Source organism: Cephus cinctus, unplaced genomic scaffold, assembly GCF_000341935.2.
Source record: "Cephus cinctus unplaced genomic scaffold, Ccin1 Ccin1_scaffold0928, whole genome shotgun sequence".
NCBI lineage: Eukaryota > Metazoa > Arthropoda > Insecta > Hymenoptera > Cephidae > Cephus > Cephus cinctus.
Window position 1 is genome coordinate 101232 of NW_014333497.1, and position 27439 is coordinate 128670.

Below are 27439 nucleotides of genomic sequence, written 5' to 3' on the forward strand. Positions count from 1 at the left end.
TCCTCTTCTTCGTCTTCGTCTTCCTCTGGGGGCCTCCTCCTCCACTACCCCAGACCCTCCTCTTCGTCCTCCTCCTCTACTCCTCTACCCACCCGGGTCCCACCCGCGTACCCCTCTGCCTCTTATTCACTGGTTCGTCCACTCGTTGCTGCTGCTGGCTCCTTCGTATCCACCTTCTTATCCTCCTCCGGGTTGGCGGCGAAGCCGAGAAGGAGACCGGTCGGCCATCTCACTCGGTGGGACTGTTGCGCGGTCGCCGAAGCCCGCCGCTTTGCGGACGACCCAAGGCAGCGCAGCGCAGCGCACGGGAGCGCACGGGCCGGCGCAAGGATACAGAAATACTCGCGCGAGTGCTCTCCTCGTCCGCACTGAATAAGCCGTGGGGCCCTTCGGCTGGCGACATGCTTCGCTGTGGATAGTTCGGTCCAGGACAGTGTTTATTGCTGCTGAGAATTCGGTGCCGGGGTACTGGGGCTCTCTCGAAGACATGAAGGCCGGCAAACCTGCCTTCCTCTTCTTCGACCGGAGGCTGCCCGGCGTCTACCTCTTCGCCCTACTCCTACTTGGGATTCATCTTAGTGAACTTCCGACTTGCCAGGCTGTGGTGAGTACAGAGGTGTCCTTGACCGGCCTACCCTCTTACCTAGAAGAATCTTAGACTTCGCATATAACCCCCAAAAATTAACCCACCTTCACATTCTCTAATCATGACCTTCGACCCGTGAATCATTTAAACAAATTTTTTTCCATTTCTTCGAAAATCAACCGTTCCTTACACGTGGTTCGGCGACTCTTTGATCGACACGGGGTTGCATCGTGGGGCCGGGCCTGACAGTACTCTACAACCTGTCATTGACTATCTTTCTCCTTCTGTTATTGCCAGTAATTAAGATAATATTACACATAGACAATGAAAAGGGGCCGGGGGGGGGAGCCGATTCTAATCTATTTCTTAAAAAATCGTCTCGGATATGTTTAATATAAATTATCGTAAACACAGCCCTATGTATATAGGTATATAACCGTTTAGTAATATGTGACATGAGATTACGAGGTCAGCGACACAATGCCCCAGACCGATGATGGTTCATTGATATTCAACAATTAACATAGTCCAATTCATGCGAATGTTTTGAGACTTATCAAATAGGCACAATGACAAATTAATAATTATCAACCAGACCCAGAACATTGTCTCTGGATAAGTACTCGCTTGAGATTTCCTGTCGGCTAAGGCTACCACGTGTGGGCGATTTCGACGCCCGATTGGTAGGCACCCTGGGCTCACATGTAAACACACACAAACAGCCACTGACCCAACGTGCCAATAGAATACAGTCGACTCATAGAAAGATATCTTCTGAATGGCTAATATTTGTTTTTTTTTTTTCAAATTTTAACTCAAAACCCTCGCGCAAGCCATACGACTCATTGAGAAATCACTCAGGAAATTCATTGTCAAGACTTGATACACTGCATGGGAACAGGGTAGATATGATTTCCCCAGTTTCTGGAACGTTCGTTTATCAGTAGTGAATGACTGCTCGTACGGGAAGTACAACAAAGTTAAGAGAGAAGACGGCATCGGGCGTTATCATTTAATTTATTATTTCCTCTGGTACTCGTACGAGTCTTCTCCTAAAACCGAATAATAACAGTCATCGATCACGTGATTAATGTTATTACTTAATAAGATACCTCAATTACGATATCACAATGAAGAATAAAATATCCCCATTGTTATCATATCTAATCGGTGGATCATTAAAAATTTATGTTTCGTCATAACGAGATTTTCTTAATTAACCCACTGAGCCTTTAAAGTTACACGAAGAGGTCGTAAAGTCAAGACGAACTTTACAATAACGAATGCTCAATGAAACGATCATGTAACATGAGCGCAGAGCAATAACGATAACATAGCCATGGACGAACAAAAGAATGCGCATGCGTAGAAAAGAAAGACGATGACGAATAAGAAGGACGCCGATGGATGGTTGGATGTTTGTTTATGGGCTATGCTCCGATAACCCGTTACGGCTGATCTCATTTGGTTTTCCGAGAAGTCGCTCTAAAATGGAAGAAAAATAGAAGAAAAAAAAAAGTTCACCATGTATGAAATGAGACTGGAGGGGGGGAGGGGAGGGGGGAGGGGAGGGGAAGAGGCTGTGTATGGAAATCGAGAGGAAAAAAGAACCACCGAATTTACTGAACCATGCAAAGTTTATCGCTCGGTGTACTACGATAAGGTGTCCTCCTTCGCAGAAATTCACGTACCTCCTCTACTATCAATTCTTGCTCATGTGCTGCAAGGCGAAGATCGTGCATGTGTTAGATCGTTAGAAATCACGAGATCCAATCATGGTTTATTTATGGTCCATATACGAATTCTTAGCATCGCTGGTAAAAATCTGACTCGTTACACCATATTTGTATGAGGAGAAAATATATGCGGATATGTCTATATATGTGTGTGTGTGGAAAAAAAAAATGATTACTAAATTATTACTAGTATCTTTCTAGTCTTCTATGAATCTGAGACGTTATTAAGGGTAGACGTAATCTCTTACGAAACTTGTAACCTCGATACTTTATCGTAAAATGATGTCGTCAGGTCATAGATCATATTCGATATTTAATTCATTCTCGGCGCGGGGACTCCTTTGTGGCGACACGAGGGTTCGATTGGCAGCCCTTTTTACTTGGGAGAAAAATGATCTGGTGGTTGATCGATTGATTGAATATTTGATGAAAATTAATGAGAAGCGTGTGAAGTGTAATAAATTTGTTTTTTCTTTGAATAATTACGAGAGTCTGCTCAGGGTCTTGAGTGCGTGTAAAAAGGATGAATTTCAGGGACTCAAGTCACACGGGTAACTACCCTCCGAGTTAGCCCATGTATTCGTAAGTTTATTTTTGACATTTGACTCGTGCCCGTGGGTGGAAATGGAAGCGAGGAAAAAAAATGTTTCTTTGTTACAAGACAGGATAGCAACTTGACTCTTTTTTAGAACGAAACCGAATGTCAGTTGGGGGGGGCCGTCTCGACCTGAGCTAAAAGACCAAGCTAAAAGACCAAGAACAGGCCCAAACGTGGGTTGGATCTTGGTTCTTTCGTACAGTTCGATCCGTGCCGGTATCAAAATATATGGCAGTAGCCAGGAGAAATGGCAAAATTAAAAAATAATATACCATAAGAAATATATTTTTCGAAATATAAAAATGGACCCGTTTTTAATTAAAAAAAAAAAAATCTTTAAGTCGCACCGTTTCTTCCCAGCGACCCTAAATGACTCCTAATGAAAGTGATCGACACCGGATAGCCTAGATGCGTAAATCCAAAGGCGAGGCCAGGTCATAGGCAGGCGAACGATAAGGATTATGGCACGCTTAGCCAAGGACCGATAACAGTAATAGGGCGCCTGCAGCGTCACGCACGTAGAGAAGTTGGTTGAACAATAATTGTAATTTAATCGCGTGTCGCCGACACGGGCATTATTCGCAACGCGCCATAATCCCAGAGTCAAAAACCTCTTCGAGTCTAAATATTGATACGCGGCCATCTTGCACCTCAGAGATTCTCATCGCGAGGATCATGACCACCGTGATCGTCATCCCCGTCACGTAAATTGCGGGCCTCTTGCATCATCGCCGTTATAATAAAGAGGCCGGACTTATTTGGTCCCTTGCAACATATAGTGATACCATCATTATACCAATTCGAATAACGGTCTTCGTCGCTCATCTTCGTGTATAATGAAATACGGAAAGAAAAAAAATAACAGCGCATACTCTTAACCGTGAAATTAATCATTGTTACTCTTAATTGAAAAACCACAACGATTTCGATACCGAGAACATATCGTTCAAACGTCCACGTACGAAGAGCACCCAACTTACACACCAACCAGTTTACATTATCGTGCTAAAATAGTCTGCGGACCATCGAGCCCTCCAATATCCATAAATTGTCTCTACGTAATATCAATGAGACTAATAATTTTTTTTTCTACTCCCATATGTTTCAGATCTGCCGAGATTCTTATAAATGCAATTGCACCGGGATAAAGGGCCTGCAAGGTTATCCCGGAATTCCAGGACCAAGGGGTCGCGCAGGAATTCCTGGAGATACCGGACCAGACGGCCCGCCGGGTCCCAAGGGATGGAAAGGAGCCAGCGGTGAGCGCGGTGGTGCAGGCGTAAAAGGCTACAGGGTAATTATTATTATCATTATATAACCCACCAAACGCATAAACATATGTGGTAAGGCAATAAAATCATCGGAAACCACAATACAAAAACAGATAACAGAAGCGCGAGTTACGAGCCAATGGCGTCAGACAGTTTGATACCAGTAAAACAGTGCACAACGAACCGTTACGTCATACGATCTCGAGGAAGCATTAAAATAAATTAAAAAGTCTCATGCGATTCGCACTGGCCGACATGCTATATCTATATACATACTTTTTTCTTCGTACCAAATGCATAAAACAAGGCAAATCACGTCTCAGTCTCGAGAACGTTAACGATCGTAAGCGCAGAGTCTGCTACGAAAATGTCATTCAAAATATGATCGTCGCGCCATATGTTGATGGTCTCTGTGAGAATGAAGGAGGAGAGGAAAAACAATTTTGACGAGTATTACGTAAGAGCGCGATGCTGAAATTGACGATGACTACGAGTCAAAGCGCACGTGACGTTGCACACCGGGACGACGATCACCTGCCGAGACACTGTGAAAGGACGTAACGTGGGTGAACGGACATCGATACAGACGCGCACCGTATAAGAACCTATAAGATCGATACCGTAGTGACAATCGATAATTTCATGATTAAAAAGAAAATAAAAGTACAAGTAAATACCCAGAACGGGGTTTCAGTCGCGTGATGCAAGTATTAGCTCGATGGTAAAAATGACTGCGCAGAGTTCAATCGTTAAGTCCATGGACATTGTGCGTGATGATCGATAAGTGCAAGCATGTCATATCGATAATCGATCATCGTGGCCATTGCGAGTAATCTGAAATGGAGGTCGCGAGATCATACGGCTAATTTACGTAGCGTTAATACGTGACATCAATACGTCACTTATGACTGGGTATGCGCTAAGTCGCAGACGTACCGGCTAATTTAGATGAGCTCAAGTGAGAAAGTCGTGCGGCTGTACGGGCGAACTCCTCTTGGTTAATTTTCATCATGAATTCGCGAGCGGCAAACAAGTTTACAGCCGAAAGCCCGAGGAACGACGCCTTCGTCAATGTAGGCTCGGGCACGGCTGACGTCATGATCCTTTCTCGGCCGACGCGCGCAGCTTGTGTAACGCGCTGAAATAATCGTAGGAGCACCAGCGAGTGGCACAATTCTGGGCTTTCGGCTTTGCGAACTGTCCGTAGGCGTTACTGATAAATTGCACTATCTGCGACTGGCACTGATCCCTATCAACATGACAATTACCCACATACCCACATTACCAGGCGGGTTAATGAGCAGTGCCTTTACGGACGGTCTAAGAGATTCTTGAGGTGCAAGTGAGGAGCCATCTTTTTTTTTATTCTAAATAAAGTTTTTGAGCTTTTACAAAAAAAAATTATCGATATTCTATGTAAATCGCGATATTATTCGTAATTCAAGCACAGTGCTCCAATTGTGCATCGAAAATCTTATCAGCGAGCGACATCCTGTATACCGTTGTCTGTCACTTGGAAATACGTTATAACGCACGGAGATGCTCCCGTTTCGAGTTTTCCGACACGAGCGACGTTGCAGATGATAGCGCCGAGAGGATGTCGCGACTTTGCGGGGGTAAAACGACGCACTTCCGTTCATGCGAATCGTATCGGCTGCATATGTGAGTGCATTGGACATAAAATTAATTGGGATACATATACAGTGTTTATTCGGTATACTTATTGAATTTGATCGCTTGTATATGTTAATGTATTTATTTTGAAAATAATTATAATCGATATGCAGTATACGTCATACGTGTTAAATTATATTGGACGTATATCTACGAGTGGTATGGGTGTGGGATGATATGAAATATATGTCGCTTGGATCAGCAAGAATAGTATTGGGATCTCTTGTATGCGGGCTACGGCCGATAAAAGTCACTGGACAGTCAGAGGGACTCTTAGAGGAATCCTGCGAGTCCAGCAAAAGTGTCGCAAGGCGAATTCAGAGAGGTAGGAAAGGAAACTGGTAGAGTAGGATTCCCCGATAGTACGAAAGAATACTATACTGGTATTCCCTTACGCATAAAGAAAGGAACTACAGTCGAATCGACCTACGACGTCAGAGCAGTCCTGCCTATCCTTTAAAAATACTAGACGAAATTACGGTCGCTATCGATTCCTCGAAAGGAAAGAAAAAGTCTTCTCGAGGAGCAAGCGAGAAACGGTTGACGCATATCCTGCTGGTTCGTTCGGGTGCCGACAACGTCCTGTTCTTTCTCTCTGAGGGACTCTGTTCCTACGGGAATGAATTTTTCTCTCGCTCGAGCTGAGAACAAGGGAGGAATCAGCGAGAGACACGCGTGCAAACGATAACGCACTTCCCATTGGACGTTAACCGGATGCTGCGCAGTGATCTCATACACAGATACGTCGATACATAACCTAAAATTTTCTACATGTAACAATAGATAACGCATTTTATTATGCGATTTTAATTCCAACGTGATACTCTTAACATCCGTTTTTCGTTCTTTATAATTGTTAAATTTTATTTATTTATACTTTTACCAACCGGAAGTTCGTATCTGACTTCGATAGATTCTTAATACTGCATCCCGCCGATCTGACGTCCGAGAAGTTTTCTTAAGCAGCCTAAGACCCTGTTAGGTTAGCTAATATATATCTGGAACTAATTTCACGGCTATTCTGGGAATAGTGTCTACGTGAACGTGTCTGCACCGTATGAACTTTTGTTAGCTTTTCGTTAGCCCAGACTCCGTTGCTCTAGACATAATAATATTTTACGGATCCTATAGGCACGGACCCCGAAACGTCAACTCTCTCTCCATGTAGGGCAGTCGTGTATTAATATACGCCAAAAAGAAAACTGAGATCAACCTCGGACGGTGCGCGTAGGAAATATGCGGTCCATTAATTCAATCCTTTGATATCATCTGATTCGGAACGATAAAATAATTCGAAAGGTATCGGTATGTCCCTTTGATTATTTATACAGGTATTTATGCCGATTTTCCACGGTAAATAATGACCAAGTCGATGTTCGAACTGCACTGGCTGGCCATGTGACACCAACTTCCCGTTCTCACGAGAAGGCGGGCGCGCATGTTTGCTTAGGGCGGCGACGTCACTTTCTAGGGAAATTAACAAAAGCCGAAAAGAAAACTGGAACAGCATACGGAGTGACGTATGACGGGTTACTGGCAATTTTCATTTTTTCCCACGATCCAGATTTATTTTTTCTTTTATTTTTCAAAAAGGCCCTCAGCAATTGCAAGAAACGTATACAAGACGGTAAAGGATGTTGAGTGTTTTTTTTTGTTTCCTCACTTTCTTTCCTTGATCTCTGTTTCTGGTCGGAAAATCTAAATTTCTAAATAAATATCTCTCGCTCCTTACGTTTCTGGATATGTAATTGAAACGTCAAATCCGTCTACTCGTGTAGTTTTCCAGCAACAGGATCATACATATGTACGATTCATTTGACACCGACTTCACGCCAATTGGTATTTCCATTAATGCTCTTTATTCTACCGACTGTCTTTTATTTTTTTTTGACACTTATTTTTTTTTATCACCGTTCCTCCTGTATCCTCAGGCTGAGTGCAGCGACGCATACAAGTTTCTGTTTGCTCGAGACTTTAGTATACACCAATACGCTGCAAGATCAGATTCTATGTGTTAACTCTGAAAGCGTTTCCTGAGCGCCGTAGGCGTGAAACGAGGAATACGAAGGAAATGCGTATGCGTTACCACATACGAGTTTCTAGGTCAGAGACAACACTTTGAGAAATACAATGCTTTTTGCGTATCGATACTTAATGCACAGTGACCTACATGGTACCTGCACGGTACTTGCTATGACGTAATTGATAAATTTAATTGATTATCAATAAGGCGTTAATCATTATTAATTATAATTGTTCATATAGGGTGAACAAGGTCCAAAAGGATTCCAAGGACCCAGAGCCAGAGATGTAAGTCAATTTTATAAAAATTCATACTCGGCTAATTTTATATTATAAAAAATAAAAACAAATTTAAGATATATTATCCGTATAGGGACAGCCTGGTATCCCTGGTCCCATGGGACCAGATGGTCTGGATGGGTGCAACGGGACTGACGGTCGTGCAGGAGCACCAGGAATGCCTGGACGTTATGGACAACGCGGTCCACCAGGACCGGAAGGTCCTCGAGGACCTGTTGGTGAACCTGGAGACGGTGGTATTAATTCCGTCGGTGTGAAGGGAATAAGTGGTGTTCCTGGAATCGATGGTGAGAGAGGAGTTCCTGGACCACAGGGTATACCTGGCGAATTGGGTTATCCCGGTGAACGTGGTGAAGCGGTAAATTACTCGTATAATTAAAAACAAAGATTTCTATCGGTGTTACGATTTTGAATTCTTATTAGAAATTTTTATGTAATTCGTTTGAAATCGTCGTACACATCTTCGCCTGCTCTTTTATCTCCCGTACAAAGAAGAGATTGTCAGCGATTCTTTGGGAACACTCGGAACCGACTACGTGAGCGCGCGCGAGCGGTTGTTTAAATCTCTTTTTTTTTTTTTCCCGAGAGCCACCTGCCCCACGAAGTATCGAGGATCCTCCGAGGAACTTTTTGCGGTCGAAGAGTAAAAATAAAAGTTACCGAGAACCGGCTAAACGGATTCATTGAACGGGTTTGCGAGACCCTTATTGAAAACTGCCTTAATTGCTCGTCAAAGGTGCCGCGTAGAAATGATACGCAAAGAAATTCATGTCGATTAACATTGCCACGGATTAATTCATTTTGCATGTTTTCTTTTTTTTTTGAATTCCTTGATTTTTTATATTAAAAAATTAATTACCTAATAGTGGCATTGTAATAATTAATATTAGATTTCTTCTGACTAATAAATCTAACGTAAGATTTACCCTATGCCGCTTTTGATATTAACCAGCCAGCAGACGCTTCTCTAGCGTAAAGTGATAACGAACCACGAGGCGACATTATCGCGAGGTCGTCGAAACAACCGGGTGAAATCTGAGACGAGCTTCTCGACTGGCTCACGGTATTTGCTGACCTGCTTGATAGCGATGATCTTTTCTTGGGAATATTCTTTCGACTAGTCCCCGGAGGATGATGAAGATATTATAAGCTGACGAAAAGTTCCAGGAGAAATAAATGATTTACAGGGAACCCAATTTTTCCATCTTAGGGTTTTCCCGGTCCCGATGGACTTCCAGGACTCAAGGGAGAGCAAGGAGACACCGTGTACGGAGTGCAAGGACCACTTGGTGAACAAGGAGACATAGGAGAGCCAGGACCTCCTGGTACTGGAGAAACAGTAGGCAAGGATACGACCACAACCAGTAAAGGGAAACAGGGTGCAAAAGGTTATCCTGGTGATATCGGAGATCGAGGACTCAAGGGAGAACCAGGAATGCGTGGACCACAGGTTAGATAGATTTAGAATGAAAAAATTGATTTCATAGAGATTTAGGGTAATTTACAAGATTCTATTTTTTTTTTTTTTTTTTAGGGCCGAGCAGGTTTTCTTGGTGTTAAAGGGACGAAGGGTGAACAGGGCGATGATGGTCCCAGAGGTAAACAAGGTATCCAGGGTCCCCTTGGACCTGCTGGTGAAAAGGGATATAAGGGTGCTCCTGGTTTTTCTGGTAGAAATGGAGAGGACGGTTCGGATGTAAGAATATTTTTTTATTGCTTTAAGATGGAATTTTTCGTCACTAGAACAACATCAGCCTGAATCTTCTTGCTGCTAGAATTGTTTGCTGGAAATGCTGCATTTTCTCATGCAGTATGATAACCCAGTAGTAAAATAAACGTAAAGGTGCGTTCACAATTTGTATGGGGATTCTAGGGAGAGCTTGGAGAACTTGGTAATCCGGGTGCTCCGGGAAGACAGGGAGCCGAGGGAGAACCTGGTTTATATATTCCTGAATTGGATGAGATCATTGTTGGTAACATTGGAGTTCAGGGAGAAGTCGGTGAGTTTTCTTTTTACTGTAATAAGGATACCATTGAATTTGATGCGTTGCCAATTCAATGTAATGCTTCGCGTAGAACCGTTCTTGAGTGAATTGCGTCAGCTCAGTATTTGCGACCTTCTATTATGGTATCTCCGTGTGAGATCATCCACGACTGTTTAGATGAACGACTGTGTGATAAGCTTAGTATGGAAATGGACTTGGTTGTATTAATTGAATTGAATATACCATTTGTAGGTCCTCCCGGAGAACGGGGTCAACCTGGATTGCCAGGACTTCCTGGCAAAGTAGGATATATCGGGCCACCTGGACCACCAGGACCGCCAGGTATTCCAGGGATACGAGGACGAAAAGGATCTTCGATTAAGGGAGAGCGGGGAGATGATGGTAATTTAATAAAAGTTTTAAGTGTTATATGTTTTGTTGTGGCATTGTTGTAATTGATGATTAAATTTTAGGTTTTACTGGAAGTACGGGAGTACAGGGCCCACGAGGGAGTCCAGGTCTACCAGGCATAGTAGGGGAACGAGGTTTCCCGGGAAGCACGGTAGAGGGACCTCGTGGTCCAGATGGAAAACCTGGAACGGACGGTTATCCGGGTGATCTCGGAGATCGTGGTGAACCAGGTCCACGTGGTAAGTATTTATTAAGATTCAAAATTTATTGAATAATTATAGAATCAACTCAAATAGAATTCTTTAAATTATTTATCAAGGTCCCAAGGGCGTCCCTGGCAAGGGCGTAAGGATACAAGGTCCGCCGGGTGAACCTGGTTTACCAGGAATACCGGGACTCCGGGGTTTGGATGGTTGGCCAGGTGTTCCCGGATTTAAAGGTCCTAAGGGTACTCGTGGAGACGATTGTGGTGTTTGTCAGTCGGGTAAGAAAAAAATGCATTAATTCAAAATTCTCAACAGAAAATAAATTTTTACGATTTTTTAAATTATACTCGAAGGACTCATCGATAATTTCGATATTCCTTACCATACAGGATTTCCGGGAGCAAAGGGAGAGAGGGGTGAGTCCGGTCTAGACGGATATGCTGGTCTACCCGGATATGTGGGACTTCCGGGACCCAGAGGTCTTAAGGGAATTCAAGGAAATCCTGGCAGTCAGGGTCCTAAGGGACTTGAAGGTGCCAGCGGTCGTCCTGGCATAGCTGGAGCGCAAGGACCGAAAGGTGAAGCAGGAAAAGTGATTTGGCCTGCGGGTAGTAACATAATCAGTCCTTCCGGAGATAAGGGAGACAAGGGATTCCCTGGAACCGAAGGATTCCCCGGTATTAAAGGTCTGCCGGGTCCTTCTGGAGATTATGGAATGAACGGAATGAAGGGAGAAAAGGTATAAAATAATGTTCATCTTATAGTGTTCTGTGATCTCTTCACTTTTCTAGTAATGACTGCAAACTTTTTAATAGGGCGACTATGGTCTACCAGGAATCCCGGGAAGGAATGGTGTTCCAGGACGTGATGGAAGTCCAGGAGTCAAAGGTGAACCTGCCTCAAGTCCAATCGAATATTTTCAAGGAGATCCTGGATATCCTGGGGAGCCAGGAGACAAGGGTCCCCCTGGAGAGATGGGAGCCAAAGGTGAACCAGGAGATTCGGCCGATAAATATACCTTATTGGCGAAAGGCGATAAGGGATTCAAAGGAAAACAAGGATTCTACGGTACTTTTTAATATTCGTAAAAATTACGATTTACTCATAAATCTTTCTTTAATTTTACATAATTAAACGTTGTATGTTTTAAACAGGATTCGATGGGTATAAGGGTGCTCGAGGTCGACCGGGTGATACTGGTATAATTGGTCCGACAGGACCACAAGGACCACAAGGACTTTCTCGTCAAGGTCCCCCAGGACTTAAAGGATATCAAGGAGTTCCCGGAGATCAAGGACCACGTGGTCCTCCTGGTATTCCTGGTTTCCAAGGACCTACAGGACTACCAGTACGTAATCACGTATTTCTGTGACAACGATTATTGAAAACTTTATGCTTAGTAATTATGAATTATCAGGGTCCTACGGCACAAAAAGGAGAACGAGGAGATCCTGGAACTAATTTCATCTATGGAGATATTGGAGAACGAGGTCCAACTGGCGTTAAAGGTGAATTTGGTCTTCCCGGACCCGAAGGACCTCGAGGACAACCCGGTATAGACGGAGTAAAGGGATTTAAGGGTTCAAAGGGTGCCCCAGGACATTCAGGACTGGCTGGTCTCCAGGTAAGATTTTAGAGATATATTATTAGAAATATTGTTAAAAGTTTTTAGTATTACGTAATGTCCCATATAGGGATCGAAAGGTCAACACGGTGACAGTATTCAGGGTAGCAGGGGTTATCCAGGAACTCCAGGAATGCCTGGAATGCGTGGACAAGTGGGAGACTACGGGGTTCAAGGTAAAAATATTTTTTACATTATCCATCTATATAAATTATTATAATGTTTTCTAATTGCCATTATTTTCTTTTTATCTTTAGGACCCGATGGCACACCTGGCTTTGAGGGTATGAAAGGATTGAAGGGTGAGATAGGCCCTTTAGGACGACGAGGAGAAGATGGCGATGCGGGTCCTCAAGGTTATACAGGAATGTACGGATCACCAGGAAGTCAAGGAAGTCCTGGAGAGGAAGGTGATATCGGTGAACCAGGAGAAAAAGGTCCTCTAGGCTGGGATGGAATTAACGGAACCTCAGGACCTTATGGACCGAAAGGAGAAAGAGGAGACTCAGGACTTCCAGGAGTTCCAGGGTCGATCGGTCTTCCAGGACCCAAAGGACCTCGTGGTGACTATGGTATCGATGGTCCAGATGGTCCTCCAGGAGAAAATTCATTCAGCGGACCACAAGGAGATCTTGGTGAACCTGGATTTACTGGCGAACGAGGATATCCTGGAAGACCGGGATTCGATGGCCAGCCAGGACTTCCTGGAGAGCCAGGGTTATCGATAGATGGTTATGATGGTGCCATGGGACAAAAGGGAGAACCTGGCACTGACGGCTATAATGGTTTACCTGGCCCAAAGGTAAATAGTTAATAATTAAATATATCGTACAAATGTATCTTGGCATTCGTAACTGTACAGGGAGAAATAGGTGACATGGGCCCTGATGGATTACCAGGAGAAGTTGGAGATCGTGGTCCGAAAGGACTTCCGGGATTTCATGGACGTAATGGAATGAACGGTGTGAAAGGTGCCAGAGGTCCAATAGGTCTACGTGGATTGAATGGTCTCAAAGGATTACGCGGATTGGAAGGTGATCCTGGAAAAATGGGATTACCAGGTAATAAGAAATAAATCGTTAATCGTTCGAAACATTATTAATCGATATATATGTATACATACATATTGGATACCTTTTAGTGCACAATAGAAATATTTCCCTGAAATTACAGGATACCCTGGCGACCCTGGACCACCAGGACCCCGCGGAACAACTGGCCCTCCAGGACCTAAGGGTGAACTAGGAGAACCAGGATACCCATCGTATGCTGAAGCTACAAAGGGTGACGTAGGTGAAAGCGGAATAGACGGACTATTGGGAAGATCAGGAGATCGAGGTGATTTAGGATTCCCAGGACCACCAGGTAGAAAGGTATTGATAATAATTAATAAAAATAAATTGATAATAAATAAAAGTATTTTTTATATGCTACCAGTTTTTAATTAATACAGGGTGAACAAGGCGACCTTGGTTTCCCGGGCAGAGAAGGTATTTTAGGTCCCCCAGGAGTTAAAGGTCTCCCAGGAGATCGAGGACTTCCTGGATTACCAGGTAACAATGTTATAATAATTGACATAAGATTTGCACAACATATACGTTTTTATCAACACACATGTAAGCTTCTTTCGAATTCATTGGCATTCGAATTCTGATAATGTAATCCTGCCCCCTCGCCTCTATGCGAATCTAAAGCGCATGTGATTTACAGTTTTTATTTTCTACTGTATCGTGTAACGTATTTTTTCTTAACTCGACACTGATAGCATAAAATCCGAGAACGAAATATCTTCGATAACTAACCTACGTTACCTTCGGCCGTCCACCCTTCGCTCATGCATCCGCATGCCAGGCGGGCGCCAGCCAATTCTTTTTTCACCGGGAACCGACGAGCCGGTATAAACTGGGAGTTGGGGTGGAACAGGCCCAACTCCACCAAGAACGAGAGCTCTGACGGAACCTATCAGAAGACGCGGTAGCTTAACGGATCCTGTCGATTTTTGGGGACGCGTAGAATCGAGAAACGCAACCGTAGGTGCTGATCTTTGGGGTCGCGTAAAATCAGCAAGCGCAACTGGATGCTCGAACGGGAGCGGACGGTTACGGAAATGCGCGGCCGCTCAGGCTGCTAGGTTGAGCTAGAGAGGGTCGGAGTAAGAGTCCGGCAAATAGTGCGCGATACAGGGAGCAACGGATCGAGAACGTAACAGAACGAATCTGAACTATCAAATCGAAATCTCTTCACCGATTAATAAATTGGGAGAACTCACGGGAGCTGGTGCAGCTAATCCGTGAAGGCCAAGAACTGCATCCAGGAGACACTCGGGTGGGCACTGCACTGGGGCACGGCACTGCACTTTCGGAACACTCACAGGAATTCATAGAATTGCCTGGATATCGCGAGAACTGCACGAGTCGAGAACTTGCTATACCGTAGCGAAACACGGCAAGAAAAACTATCAACAGATAGCACGGGAGCACAAGGCAGCCCGTGACACCTCGGTCGGTGTCCCGAGACAGACTGCTTTAAAGCAGTCGATTGACAATAACCAAATCCGAGAACAAATCATTCTGATTGGTCGAGAGCCTTATAACCGATAACTCTTCTATCTCCTTCGAGTCGTCCCTTTAAACCAAATCGAGAGCGTTCCTTAACGAATCGGTACGTAACTTCTGGAGATCCTCCACGGCCGCTTCCCCAGGTCATCGGGCGACAGCTGGACCCCACATTCTTACCTCGGGCCAGGGGGTTCCTCCCCTGTCCTTGACCCTATCAAAATTATATCTCCGCCTGCTATACAGCCCTTTGCCCATCTCCAGCGGGGCGCCGGTATCTCACCCGGGCTTCTGCCGGTCCGTGGAGACGTCTCCGTCGGGTACTCTCCTCTGCCGGGCAACTCGGTACGTCGAGACTATCTCCCCACGGTAGATTCGAGCACCTCGACCTCAACTAAACAATAACGAAATCTTACGAGAGCCTTGACATAACTGTACGAATCAACCCGAGAGCGTAGCTTCTGAGCAGGGTGGCGACCCGAAGGGAACCAGAAATCGAGAACGTTATCTGTATCGGTAGCCGGAGCCGCCTTGTGACCGTGAATCGAAAAATCACGTCAAAATCGATACTATGCCAATATTTCCTCGAAGTAACAGACTGCCTTTTTTCCTATATTCCTCAATCACCAATTCACCCCTATTGATAATTAAAAGATTAAGAAAGTACGATATAAAAATGGTGTGCATAAGCAATGGGTTTCATTGATAACATAAATGATTAAATAAAATTAATCATATTAACACTCACCATTTATCAGGATTACCTGGACAGTTTGCGGAACCTGGTGAACCAGGTCTGCCGGGCTTAAATGGACTTGCAGGAAAGCCCGGTATACCAGGACAAAAAGGAGCTCCTGGAGAATACGGAATGACCGGTCGTAGAGGAATCCCAGGAGATATAGGGCCCAGCATCCCTGGACCGAAAGGATTGCCAGGAGATCAAGGTTTGCATAATTATGTACTTAATTGAATAATAATGATAGTGGTGTATTTCAGTTGGTTACCTGCTTTTTATATTCCTCCATTTTTTCAGGTCTCAGGGGATATTCCGGACTTACAGGAAAACCCGGTTTTAGAGGACTCGAAGGACTTCAAGGATACACAGGACCAAAGGGATACTGCGGTAAACCCGGCGTGTCGGCTACGGCCGCCAAAGGGCTACCTGGAGATATAGGATGGCCAGGAACTGACGGTCGTCCTGGAGAAAAAGGACACCGGGGAGATGAAGGACAAGCAGGATTTAATGGTTTTACAGGATTAAAGGGAATTGAAGGAGACGTTGGAGAACGAGGACCGGTTGGTCGCCCAGGAGTCAGAGGACCTAAAGGACCTAAAGGAGATCGTGGAATTAGCATCTTCCCACCATTCCCAAGATTAGGGCCGCAAGGAGACGTAGGACTTCCGGGACGTCCAGGTATTTTGTTACAAAGTCAAAAGCTTGATATCATTTTTAAGAAAATGGCAACTAACCAATGCCAATCGAATGCAGGAACCCCTGGACTACCAGGAATGATCGGTTTACCTGGAAAGCAAGGCCTCCCAGGACGTGCTGGCGAGCCCGGTATGATAGGACTGCCAGGAATTCAGGGTCCAGACGGATATATTGGCGAGGTTGGTCCAAGGGGTCCACCAGGTGCTGTCGGTTACGCCGGAAGTCCAGGTATCTATTCCGTTCATGAATTCCCATTCGACATCATCCTAATCCTTAGATTCTCTTCTAAGGATTTCCCGGAATACGAGGAGACCCATCACCACCGCCACCAGGACCACGTAACAGAGGTTTCCATTTCGCAAGACACTCTCAATCTGAGATGATACCACTTTGTCCAAGAAACACTGTTAAACTCTGGGATGGATTTTCATTGTTACACATCATGGGCAATGGTCACGCTTTTGGCCTAGACCTAGGTAATACATAAAATTCCTAGTTAAAAATCTAAGTAACCCACATCCATACAATTTCACCTCCCCAGGTACGGCCGGAAGTTGCGCAAGAAAATTCTCAACAATGCCATTCACTTTCTGCGATCCGAACAACGTGTGCAGCTACGCGCAGCGCAACGATTACAGTTACTGGCTGAGCTCGACGGAACCGATGCCAATGACAATGGCCCCAATTCCGGCACCGGAAGTCGGCAGATATATCTCAAGATGTACAGTGTGCGAAGCTCCAACAAGATTAATCGCGGTACACAGTCAATCAATGGCAATACCCGAGTGTCCAGGAGATTGGGAAGAGCTCTGGATAGGATACAGTTTCCTAATGGTAAACGAACCCAGCGCTGAACCAACAAAACAACCCCAAACCATGAATAGTAAACAGCTAACAATTCCTATTTCAGCATCGCGACGCCGGTGCGGCAGGCGCTGGCCAATCGCTGGTTTCCCCAGGTTCCTGTCTGGAGGAATTCCGTGCGCGTCCATTCATCGAGTGCCGAGGTCTGGGCACTTGCAATTACTTCTCCACAGCAACGTCCTACTGGCTAGCGACAATCCGTGACAACGAGATGTTCCGGAAACCGTTGCAGCAGACCCTGAAGGCTGATCACACGTCGCGCGTCAGTCGATGCGCCGTCTGCCTACGACGTCGCGTCACCGAAGAGGAACGTAGCAATTTGCATGAATTCTCAAGAACGTCCCAGAGATATCAAAACGTTCCACCAGCATCACCACCAAAGTATCGAGTTCCCCAGGAACCAGTACCCCCTACAGGTAATCGACCGTACTACAGATATCCGCAACAGGGCGGACGTAGGCAACCTGGTCCAGGTGGCAGACGCATCCCTTTCAACTACCGTAGACGAGGACGCACAGGCAGGCCCATTAATCGAGTGACCTAGGCATAATGATTCCAAGATAGAAAAGAAACGTGCCAGAAGGAACCTTATGTATATAATATGCGTAAACGATGTCGGTAGTTTAAATTATAAGACCGACATGCCGTGCCATAAATGCGATATTGCCTAAGGAAGCAATTCGGCGTGTCGTGAAAGAATACAAAAAAAATTATAATTAAATTAACGCATGTAATGCCGATGTAAGTGTGTACCAAAAGTTAATAAAATTACTTTTATATAAGTCTATAAATTCAAACGTGCCAAACACATGTATCTCTCCCTACGTGGATTCCCTGCCGCCGCAACTTCCATTCCAACCACCCTTTTCTCACAAACAACATATTCAGACTCTGAAGTATCCATTGTTTTTACCCCTTTACAATCAGTCACGGATTGCACCAGCAACAATGAGGACACACGTGTCGGTATTATATTTATATTTATAAAATTATTCGTCATTAGAAAGCACATATGATCTATTTATGTGACATAACTCATTTTATATATATATACATATATATGCATACGTACAAATATATGTACAGATGCATACCGTGCCGGCGTCCCGACCCCGCTATCTCTGCACGGCCGACGAGAGAGACGCGCGGGGCTCCATATCGATTCGAACAATTGTCTTTGTCGGGAGCAAGAAAAATAAAACGCAAAGACAAACGCGCGAAGCGCCCAATACCAAAGTTCCGATGCGTCGCTTGATCTCGACGCGCAAACGTCGCCATCCGTAAGGGGACCCGTGCGGGACAAGCGCGAAAGGAGTGCGCGTGCGCGGGGACGCCTGATATATGTATGTTTATGTACACGTGTATGTAAGCATGCTCATATACATATATACATACATATGCGTGTATATAATTAAATATTGTTTTTATTTATATAACAACAGACGTCGTTTCAAAAGTAATTTAGTGTGCATCTAGTACCCAAAAAAAAAAAGAGAACAAAAAACGATTATTAGCGAACTACGCAAAATAGAAGGTCTCGATTCGTCCTTTTCCATCTTGCTTTACATACAATAGACATATATACGCAATAAACGTATATACATGTATTCATATAAAGGTATACCTGCTTACTATCCAATAGAAATATACATACGCCAAGTGTTCAATAATAATAATAATGTAATAATAATAATGATAATAAAATAATTCTTAATATTACAATATAGTATTCGTAACAATAATATTGGTAATAATTATAATGATGTCAATATTGATATAATAATAATAATAAAATAATATAATAATAGTTATTACAATAATTAATAATAATAATAATAATAATAATAATAGTTATAATCATATTAACAACAACAAGTATTCTTTGTCACATTTTGGTTGCAGATTCTTACAATCACAAATATATTATTTATAATATAATAGTCAAAATGGATGTTAAATTAAGAAGAAAAAACGTGATAGTGCTCTATTTTTTCCTGTGTACAATAATTAAACCTATAAATAGTTCTATGTTCAACAGCCAGTGGTATAATAAAGTATACCTTTGAGGTACCTACGTAGTTTCTTTCAGTGATACCGGAATACAATGGCGAGTACGATTTGCGCGGCACTTTCGAAAATTCGCGAGGAAATATAGTACACTTTATCAATACGTACATACGCATGCGTATATTAATATACATATATGTATATATATATATATATATATATATAGATATAGATATATACATATATATATAATAGAGCTCTGTTATCATTTTTTAATTTATTCATTATTCTTTCCTTCACGCTCCTCCCTTTATTGCGCCAACGTACGAGGCGCAACAGCGACTGGGCCCTGGGACCTTCCCTCTCACTCTTTTGTCTCTCGAAAACTGTCCTTGTCAATAAAAAGCGAACAAAAAATACGTGCCAAAGGGGGTGCACAGATTTCTCTTTTAAATTCTGCTCCGTGACGCGTTCTCAAAATCATCCGCCATGGAAGGTACTGGTTCGTCTCATGCCGACCAGTTTGGCGAGTTATTACGACGCGTCATATTTCTTTATCTTTTTCTTTTCTTTCTTCAAATCATTGTCTCAAATCATCATAAAATTTTCTGTTATCCATTCGTCCGCGACTTTTACAATCGATATGTATATGTATATATATATATACACACATAACTCGAAAGTGTCACGCCTTTTATCATCGTCATTGTACCCAACGATACGTATCTGCATATTGTTGTGTGTAGTATTGTGTATGGTCTTTATGTATATCCGTTTTTATGTACCCCCTGCGGTAACACGTGTGCGCGTTATTACATGCATGAGCGCGTCCATTGTTATTACTATTCTGCATCGTAAATACATTGAATTTAACAAAACGAGTATTGAGTTACGTATTGAGAAAGACAGAGAGAAAGAATGAAAAGAGAGAGAGAGAGAGAAACAGGGAAAGATAAGAGTACAAGTTACTGCTTTTTCTTAGTACTCCGTGCAATTTCTGAAAATTATCAGTACTCACTGTCTCTTATCTGTCCCAGTATGGCGCATCGATATTAACATGAAGACACGCACACGTGGATATTCATTTATGCAAATGAGTAAGTTGTGTGTATTGTGCGTGTGTGTTATGTTGGTTGCGTGTGTGTGTGTGTGTGTGTGTGTGTGTGCGCGCGTGCGCGCGCGCGCGCGCGCGTGAGTGTTAAACTTCATTTTTTCCCCAAATCCCGATTGTAATCATATATCCCCCCTCCCCCTCCTCCTCCGCCCCATCATTCCCCGACCGTCTCTAACGCTCAGACATATATTACATAGATTTCGTTATTTCGCAAAGGTACAAGCCGCAGTCACTCGGACAGCAATTTCTGCAGCAGCGACGACTTCGGATCACCTCGGGCCACCTCCTCCATAGTAGTCTGTAAATAATTGAATAAGAAATTTAGAATTCTTGTTGACCGCTATTTAAAATAAGATTTCAAAAAAAAAAAAAAAAAAAAAAAAAAAAAAAAATGTTTAACTTTATTCCCATCTCGTCGGTATAAGAATAAATCGCGAGGATGCTTTATTATGAAATCGGAAATTGGCGTCGATCTTCGGGCGAAGAGCGAGCGTTTCCAGAGTCGTAAGATAAATGTATACAGAGATGTGGTCCACTTTGAAGGAGTCCCATAGGTCCGGGCAATAAAAGCCAACTGATAACGACAAATTTTTCGAAGAAAAAAAAAATTGCCGCCACTGCTTCATCATTTCTTTAATTATAATCGCGATTATGTGTCGAGCGGTCATTTTGCGGGATTCAAATTTCCCGCCAGATCCGTCGACACGGAGGTCAACTGACGATCGAAAGCAGAGACTGATGCACTGTCAAGCACGCGATACGAGTACGCACTAGCATGCTCCCTCCTGCAAATTAAGTGGTATACCGAAATTATTACTGAAAGCAGTTTTACACGATTAAAGCATTTTGGCACGGATCAGATTAACGACGTTTACAAGCGACACGAACGGGTTACTATTGGACACTGTTTCACGTGGTAAACGATTTTTCTTTTTTTTTTTTTGGTTCTCCGACGCTTGCGATACCCCTTACAATTTATTCGACTGACACGTCACGCTACTGGCTCCAATAGACTTTCCGCACGAGTATCTTTTTTTCGAGTGATGAGAACACGACAATTGTTATACGGACAGTCGTAGGTTCGAATTAATCTTGTATCCGTCGTGTTCAATATACATAGACTTCTTTCGCGAATGACTTAACACTCCTATGGGTTTGCAACGCTTTACTATGTGGAACTGAACATGCATTTGGAGAAGATACTTACTAAGCGCAAAGGGTTCACTTTGGTCAACTGTGAAAAAGCATTACGAAAAAATTCCAGGATAAGGTGAAGGGCCCAGTTACCGAAAGTGCCCCCCAGGTTCCTGACAGAGAATATCATCGCCATAGTTGGGACTCGATTAGGATCGTCAAAAACAGGAAGACGAGTATCACTGTAAATCTACGCGATTTGAATGATAGGATTTCCTGAGAAGGTCGGTAACTGGGACGTTTACCTTATGTAAATTTAAAAAAAATTTACGCGCCAATTTTTGAACAGCTTTACATACAGTGTCTGATGTTTACGTGGATATGCGTATGAATACCGTGTAAATACGTGTCTCTGCTGTTGTTTCCTATACAAAACGAGCCCCAAAAAAAAAGCTATGGACACCATCACCCGCGGTAGAGTCTATTGTTTCGCATTTTATGCTTTAATCATGCCGAATCATCGTTTTCAATTGGCTGTACGAGAGAACAAAAAGAACTCCAATGATTCGACCGGTACGATCGATTAGGATGCGAATGCCAAAGAGAATTCAGGGATATAAGTATCGGAGGGAAATTATCGTGAAAAGCGTTAGAGCTCTCGTGTTACCAAAAAACCTCAAAACCTTTTTTTTTTCTCTACAAATAACTTTTTTATACTACAACAATTTCTACAGGATGTTCCCTTACAAAGGCGTAGGCATTATTTATAGATCAATTAACATTTATTGGGAGTGACACAAGCCTTGAGGTTTTTTTTTTCTGTTTTTCATTGTTTAGTAGCGATAACAACGGTTTAGTTCACGAATTTGCAAAAATACTCAACAGACTACGCTAACCTGAAAACAAAATGGCAGAGAATAAACACCAAGTATGAAAAAAAAAAAAAACAATTTTTTTTTTTTTTAATCAGCAACAACTATAGACAGAGCAAATCGATCGACAATAATTAATTAGAAATAGCGATTTGTTGGTGAAACGCTGCGACGTCGATACGCCTCGTTAACAGTTAACAGGAAAAGATAAAGAGAGAGACAGAAACAGAGTTCGAAAATATCTCAGAAGAATGACAGCGAGCGAAACTCTTTTTTTTATTTACCTTCTTTTTTTTTTTTTAATCACCAGCATCTCACAAGCCATAAGGATCTGCTCAATCGCACAACGGATTGATCAATGCGCGAGTTTCACTTGCAACATTCCCGAGATTACGAACAATCGTGCACACTAAGTTTTATTTTATTTTTAATCCTACAACTGCCAAATGCTTTCCTGTATTTCTCATTCATATAATACGCGATCGATCGTAAAGTTACCATCGTGCCTAAAATTTCCATTTGACCACGTATCTACATCGACGTCCCGTAGGACCGTTCAGCCACAGGTAAAGTCAGGCAGCGGATTATCAAAATGATCAATCGAAAATTCATGATAAAGGATAAGAACCGTAGCGAGTGCAGAATAAGGTTTAACAAATGAAATTCAGTACACCGTGTATAATTTATACCAAGATAAAGATCCTCGTGGCACGTGCGAGAAATTATAGGAAAAAAAAAAAAGAAAAAATTTACGTTATAAGAATCACGCACAAATTGTAACGCCGCCTTTTCAAGTGTACGGTAACGATGAGGTAACCCGTTATAAGGGGGGGGAAAAAAACATTTATATATCCAGCGTAAAAAGTCATTATTTGTGATACCAGATGGCAGCTGTGTTAGGATTAAAATTGTAAACGAAGCCAAGCGAAGATAAGTAGTCATAGAGACAGTAGTATGGAAAGTGAAAAAAATAAATAAATAAATAAATAAAAAAAGAGCATACGAGAAAAAGATGTACAATATAGAAGAAAAAAAATCTAAAAAAAGTGTCTGTGAGAAAGAGAGAGAGAGAGAGAGAGAGAGAGAGAGAGAGAGAGAGAAAGAGAGCAAGAAGAAGTACATAAAAATAATTGTCGGAAGGGTCTTACCCTGGAGGACGTGGGGGCGGTTCCTGGCCAGCTTTTGGCGGGGCCATCGCTAACCACAGCCTCACCTAGTGGGGACATCGTAACACACGCGTTACCATAGTCTCTTTGTACACGCATTGCCTTTCGGCGAGAATTGCCCTCCTCTATATAAAAACAAAAAAATTCCGGGTGGGCCTGGCGTCCTGATTGGAGGGGTGGGAATTGATATTCTTTTTTTTCTTTCTTTTTTTAAGGTTGACAAGCATACCCACTCGCACGCACAGTCTCACCACAGGCACACGTTTCTTCCATGTATTAACTGTTACGCAACCCCGTCTCAGCAAGCCCATCCGGGACGGTTGGAGGGGAGGAAAAATAAAAAAAAGAAATAAAATCCCAGGAAACGCTTCTCATGCACGCGTTCACGGTCATCGGTCGTCGCTAAACTGTGACGTGGCTTGTCCGACGACTTTGCCCCCGCTGACGCGACCGGCGTATTATAATTTTAAGACACGTCCACAAAGCACCAGTGAAATATTTACAGTACGCCTCTCTGCGTGGCTAGTAGTTGTTCTTGCACGACTGGCTCGATCGCAGCCATTAAAAACTCCCCATGTGTGTACATATATATGTGCTGATAGAAACGAAATCGATATTATCGTACCTAGTAATCTATGTGGGTAATAATCGTACTGTACACTGTTGGGATTGTATGTACATTGGTGGAAGGCAGGGTATTGTAAAAGTGTGACGAAAAAGCCTTTACTCTTGGAACGGACGAAATCGTTATCGCAATCGGCGACCTGCTGAATTACGCGCAGACTCTTATATTTTCTTTGCGCGCGATCGCAGAACCGTTTGAATCGTAACACGCGTAGCTAAGTAGCAGTACTATTAGCAGTATAGTAATAATGGGCGTGGAGATAATGGATTTTTGGATCTCTTTGTCATGTTGAGTATAACAAGAATTTTGAAAAAAAAAAAAAAAAACAGAGATAATAAAAATTACATCCTTATAAGTAGCCTGTAATACTTTTCCACAGCAGTTTGCATCAACTGTAGTGATTACTGAGATAATTGGAAAAAAAAAAAAAAAAAAAAGTTTCCTCCCCGTTCCTTAATCGTGACCGAAAATACTTTATTGCAGTGAAGTAAATATCTTTTGAAAGAAAATGCATTTTTTTTCTTCATTTTTTCACCCGGAAAAATCAAACGGTAGTATCAATTGCTTAACCCACCTGCGGAAGACATCTCGAAGGTAAGACCAAGGGCCTCAAGGTCGTCCTGAGATACTTGACCAGCCAGGTTATTCTGTATGTTGTTGGGTACCCTCTGCTGTTGCTGCTGCTGTTGCTGTTGCTGTTGCTGTTGCTGCGTGCGGGCCCCGACAATCGCCCTAAGCTCTTGTCGTACAAATTCCGCCGACGTCATATTGCCCGTGCTACTCGCGTTACCTGTGATAACAAAAACCAGAAGCATGAAGACAAAAGTGCATACTCGAAAAACTCAAAGGCACGTTCAACGCAATGAAAAGAAAAGAAAAGAAAAACAATATCAATTCACGGTAAAGTTTGGGGTTTTGTACAATTTTAGCGATTACGACGCATTTTCAATTTCTTCTATTCTCAAATGATTCCGGCATACTTGGTTGTTTTTGTGTAATCACATAATTGCGGCACGACGCGCACGCCTAGTTTAAACGATACGCAAATAGGAAAAATGGGTGTTTCGCTTTATTGCAGACAATCATTTACAGCAGACATTATATACCTATTTCGATAATGATTTCGAAGTTTTGGTATACTTTCGTTATCACGTCTCTCCATTAGTGCACAAGTCACTCCTGCCGACTTACGGATAAGAGGCCTTATAGTAAAGTACATTAAAGGGTATTACATTACATTGATGAACATCGAGTATGAGGGTCAAAAGGATGAATGACAAAGCTGTAAGACCGTCGGATATTTTGGCTATTATTTTCACTTTTTTTTCTTTCTTTTTATACTCAATCCTTTTCCATCGATCATTTTTTTTTTTTTTTTTTAAAGCTACACATAGTAATTGACAGCTTGCTTCTCTCACGGACATAGGCGAATCGTGCAACGTGTGCTGATTGTAAGATCCGATACCGTGCTTCGTGGTATACTGATTCTCCTTGATTACAGTGCATAATAATACTACGTGTTATCACGTATGTTCATGATACCGATAATACAACACTTTGAGTCCTTCGTTACACAGATTTCAAGGATTTTCTTCAAGGATGATTTTTTTTCTGGACTCATTACAGAATTTAAAAAAAAAAGGGGGGGGAAATCCAATATCATAATTCTTATTAATCGCGTTCCAATATCTTCTGTCAAGGTGTCAAAGTTCAATCGTCCGTGTAAGAATATCCTTGAATACACAAAAATCCATCCAGTTTTGTTAACGAGACATTGTTATTCGCACCAGTCGACGTAACGTAATCTGTCTGTTCTTTTGTCAATAACGTCGCCAAATTAGTACAGGATGGTGGGCAGATACAAGGCATCCATTGGGCATGGTTACGACACGAGTGGTGGTGGTGGGTTGTGGTTGTGGCGGTGCTGAAAAACTCCGAAGGAAGCATCATGCAACATTTAACGCTAGATTGACATATGTGATCAAGGTGCTTCTCTTGTCAATTGATTAATTCAATGATGATATATATATATATATGTATGTTACAAAAAAAATAAAGCAAAAAGATACGAGGTCGAACAAAACGGATAAAATTTTCGTTACTCCATTTAAAAATGGATGAATAATTTTAAAATTGAAAAATATATGTATGATTGACATGTAAGTGCAGGCGATTTTTTTTCCCAGGTACCAGAAGAAAAGAGAAACATGTATGACGCAAAAAACAATGAAACACAGTCACCAATAAACAAACAGTATGAACGTAACATAATTGTGATGTGAATGAGGGAAAAATCTCGTGGTGCCCCGAATTTGAGTACTACACGAGAACACAAGAGACAAAAAACAAACATAAACGATGACAGATGTTAATATCTTAGAGCAGGTTGATGTATCACAATAGGAAGAAACAATGATGATTTGAGCAGGTGTGAAACGGTGACGATGAACGATGACCATGACGGTGACGATGTACTGATGGTCACATGACATTAAGAGGTCATATGACTTACCACCCATTTGGTGAACTCCAGGATTCCCAGGTGGAGGCAGAGGCCTACCCTGATTCTGCGGGTCACCAGGTCCTGGCGTTGAGTACAGTGAAACAGACGTTCGATCATAACAGAACTGATTGTTCTGTACGTCAGCAGGGTTGATTGTGTTGGAACTTGTGTGATATATCATGGAAGTGTGTTGCTGTTGTTGTTGGTTTGAAAAATGTTGGGCATTGCCAGCGTTATGTTGCTGCTGTTGGTTATGGGGATGACTAGGTGACAGGTGGGGTTGTTCCTTGTTGACTCCGTAGTGTCTTGGCGAACCTACTCCACCTACAACAATAATAAAATCTACCTCGATGCATTTTTGTTGTCGATGACCAAACTATTTTTTGTTAATTACTTCGAAGAAAAGTAAGGATATGCATCACTACAGACCATTCGATGCACTTTGTATTATCATGGAATGGGCTTGTTATGACTTCGCAGGACATACACTTTCATTGGAACTCATCACACACGCGCCATTTGTTTTAATATTAATGCGTTCTTGTTGCGTAACAAACCCATTCCTATGTAATTATGTATTGACAAAATATGTACGAAGTTCGATGAAATGAAGCGCAAAAAAAATAAAATCATAAGCATTGCGCACGCATTCTTGTAATGCAAAACACTCACAGATAATCAAGTCTACGTTTGTACTTGTACTCACAAGCGCAGATAGTAAATCGAAATAGATAACGAAACATATAGAAAGGAG

General features: G+C 42.6%; 2 protein-coding genes across 23 annotated transcripts in view; one reads left to right on the top strand and one right to left on the bottom strand.

Annotated features, from left to right (window-relative positions):
- Positions 1 to 48: 48 nt before the first annotated feature.
- LOC107271205 (collagen alpha-2(IV) chain) lies at positions 49 to 18055 on the top strand. Its single transcript, XM_015746895.2, has 25 exons — positions 49 to 604; positions 4029 to 4214; positions 8131 to 8175; positions 8261 to 8545; positions 9398 to 9637; positions 9722 to 9883; positions 10061 to 10187; positions 10425 to 10574; positions 10646 to 10822; positions 10903 to 11067; positions 11179 to 11528; positions 11605 to 11857; positions 11944 to 12137; positions 12207 to 12413; positions 12484 to 12589; positions 12671 to 13215; positions 13276 to 13474; positions 13587 to 13786; positions 13867 to 13966; positions 15727 to 15912; positions 16002 to 16382; positions 16458 to 16628; positions 16691 to 16876; positions 16942 to 17234; positions 17311 to 18055. Exons 1-25 carry the CDS (start codon positions 488 to 490, stop codon positions 17806 to 17808), a joined length of 5523 nt encoding a protein of 1840 aa, XP_015602381.1. The 5' UTR covers positions 49 to 487; the 3' UTR covers positions 17809 to 18055.
- Positions 18056 to 18227: 172 nt separating this feature from the next.
- LOC107271206 (nuclear factor of activated T-cells 5) overlaps positions 18228 to 27439 on the bottom strand; it is a 46521-nt gene continuing 37309 nt past the window's right edge. For 14 of the 22 annotated variants that reach the window (XM_025088426.1, XM_025088428.1, XM_025088429.1 and 11 more), the window contains 4 exons: positions 26695 to 27027; positions 24757 to 24972; positions 23540 to 23682; positions 18228 to 20683 (listed from right to left, as the gene is read on the bottom strand). In XM_025088426.1, coding sequence (XP_024944194.1) covers positions 20615 to 20683; positions 23540 to 23682; positions 24757 to 24972; positions 26695 to 27027 — 761 coding nt within the window. In that variant the 3' untranslated portion in view covers positions 18228 to 20614. The remainder of the gene's footprint in view (positions 20684 to 23539; positions 23683 to 24756; positions 24973 to 26694; positions 27028 to 27439) is intronic. The other 8 variants (XM_015746904.2, XM_025088427.1, XM_025088438.1 and 5 more) reach the window with 5 other exon arrangements.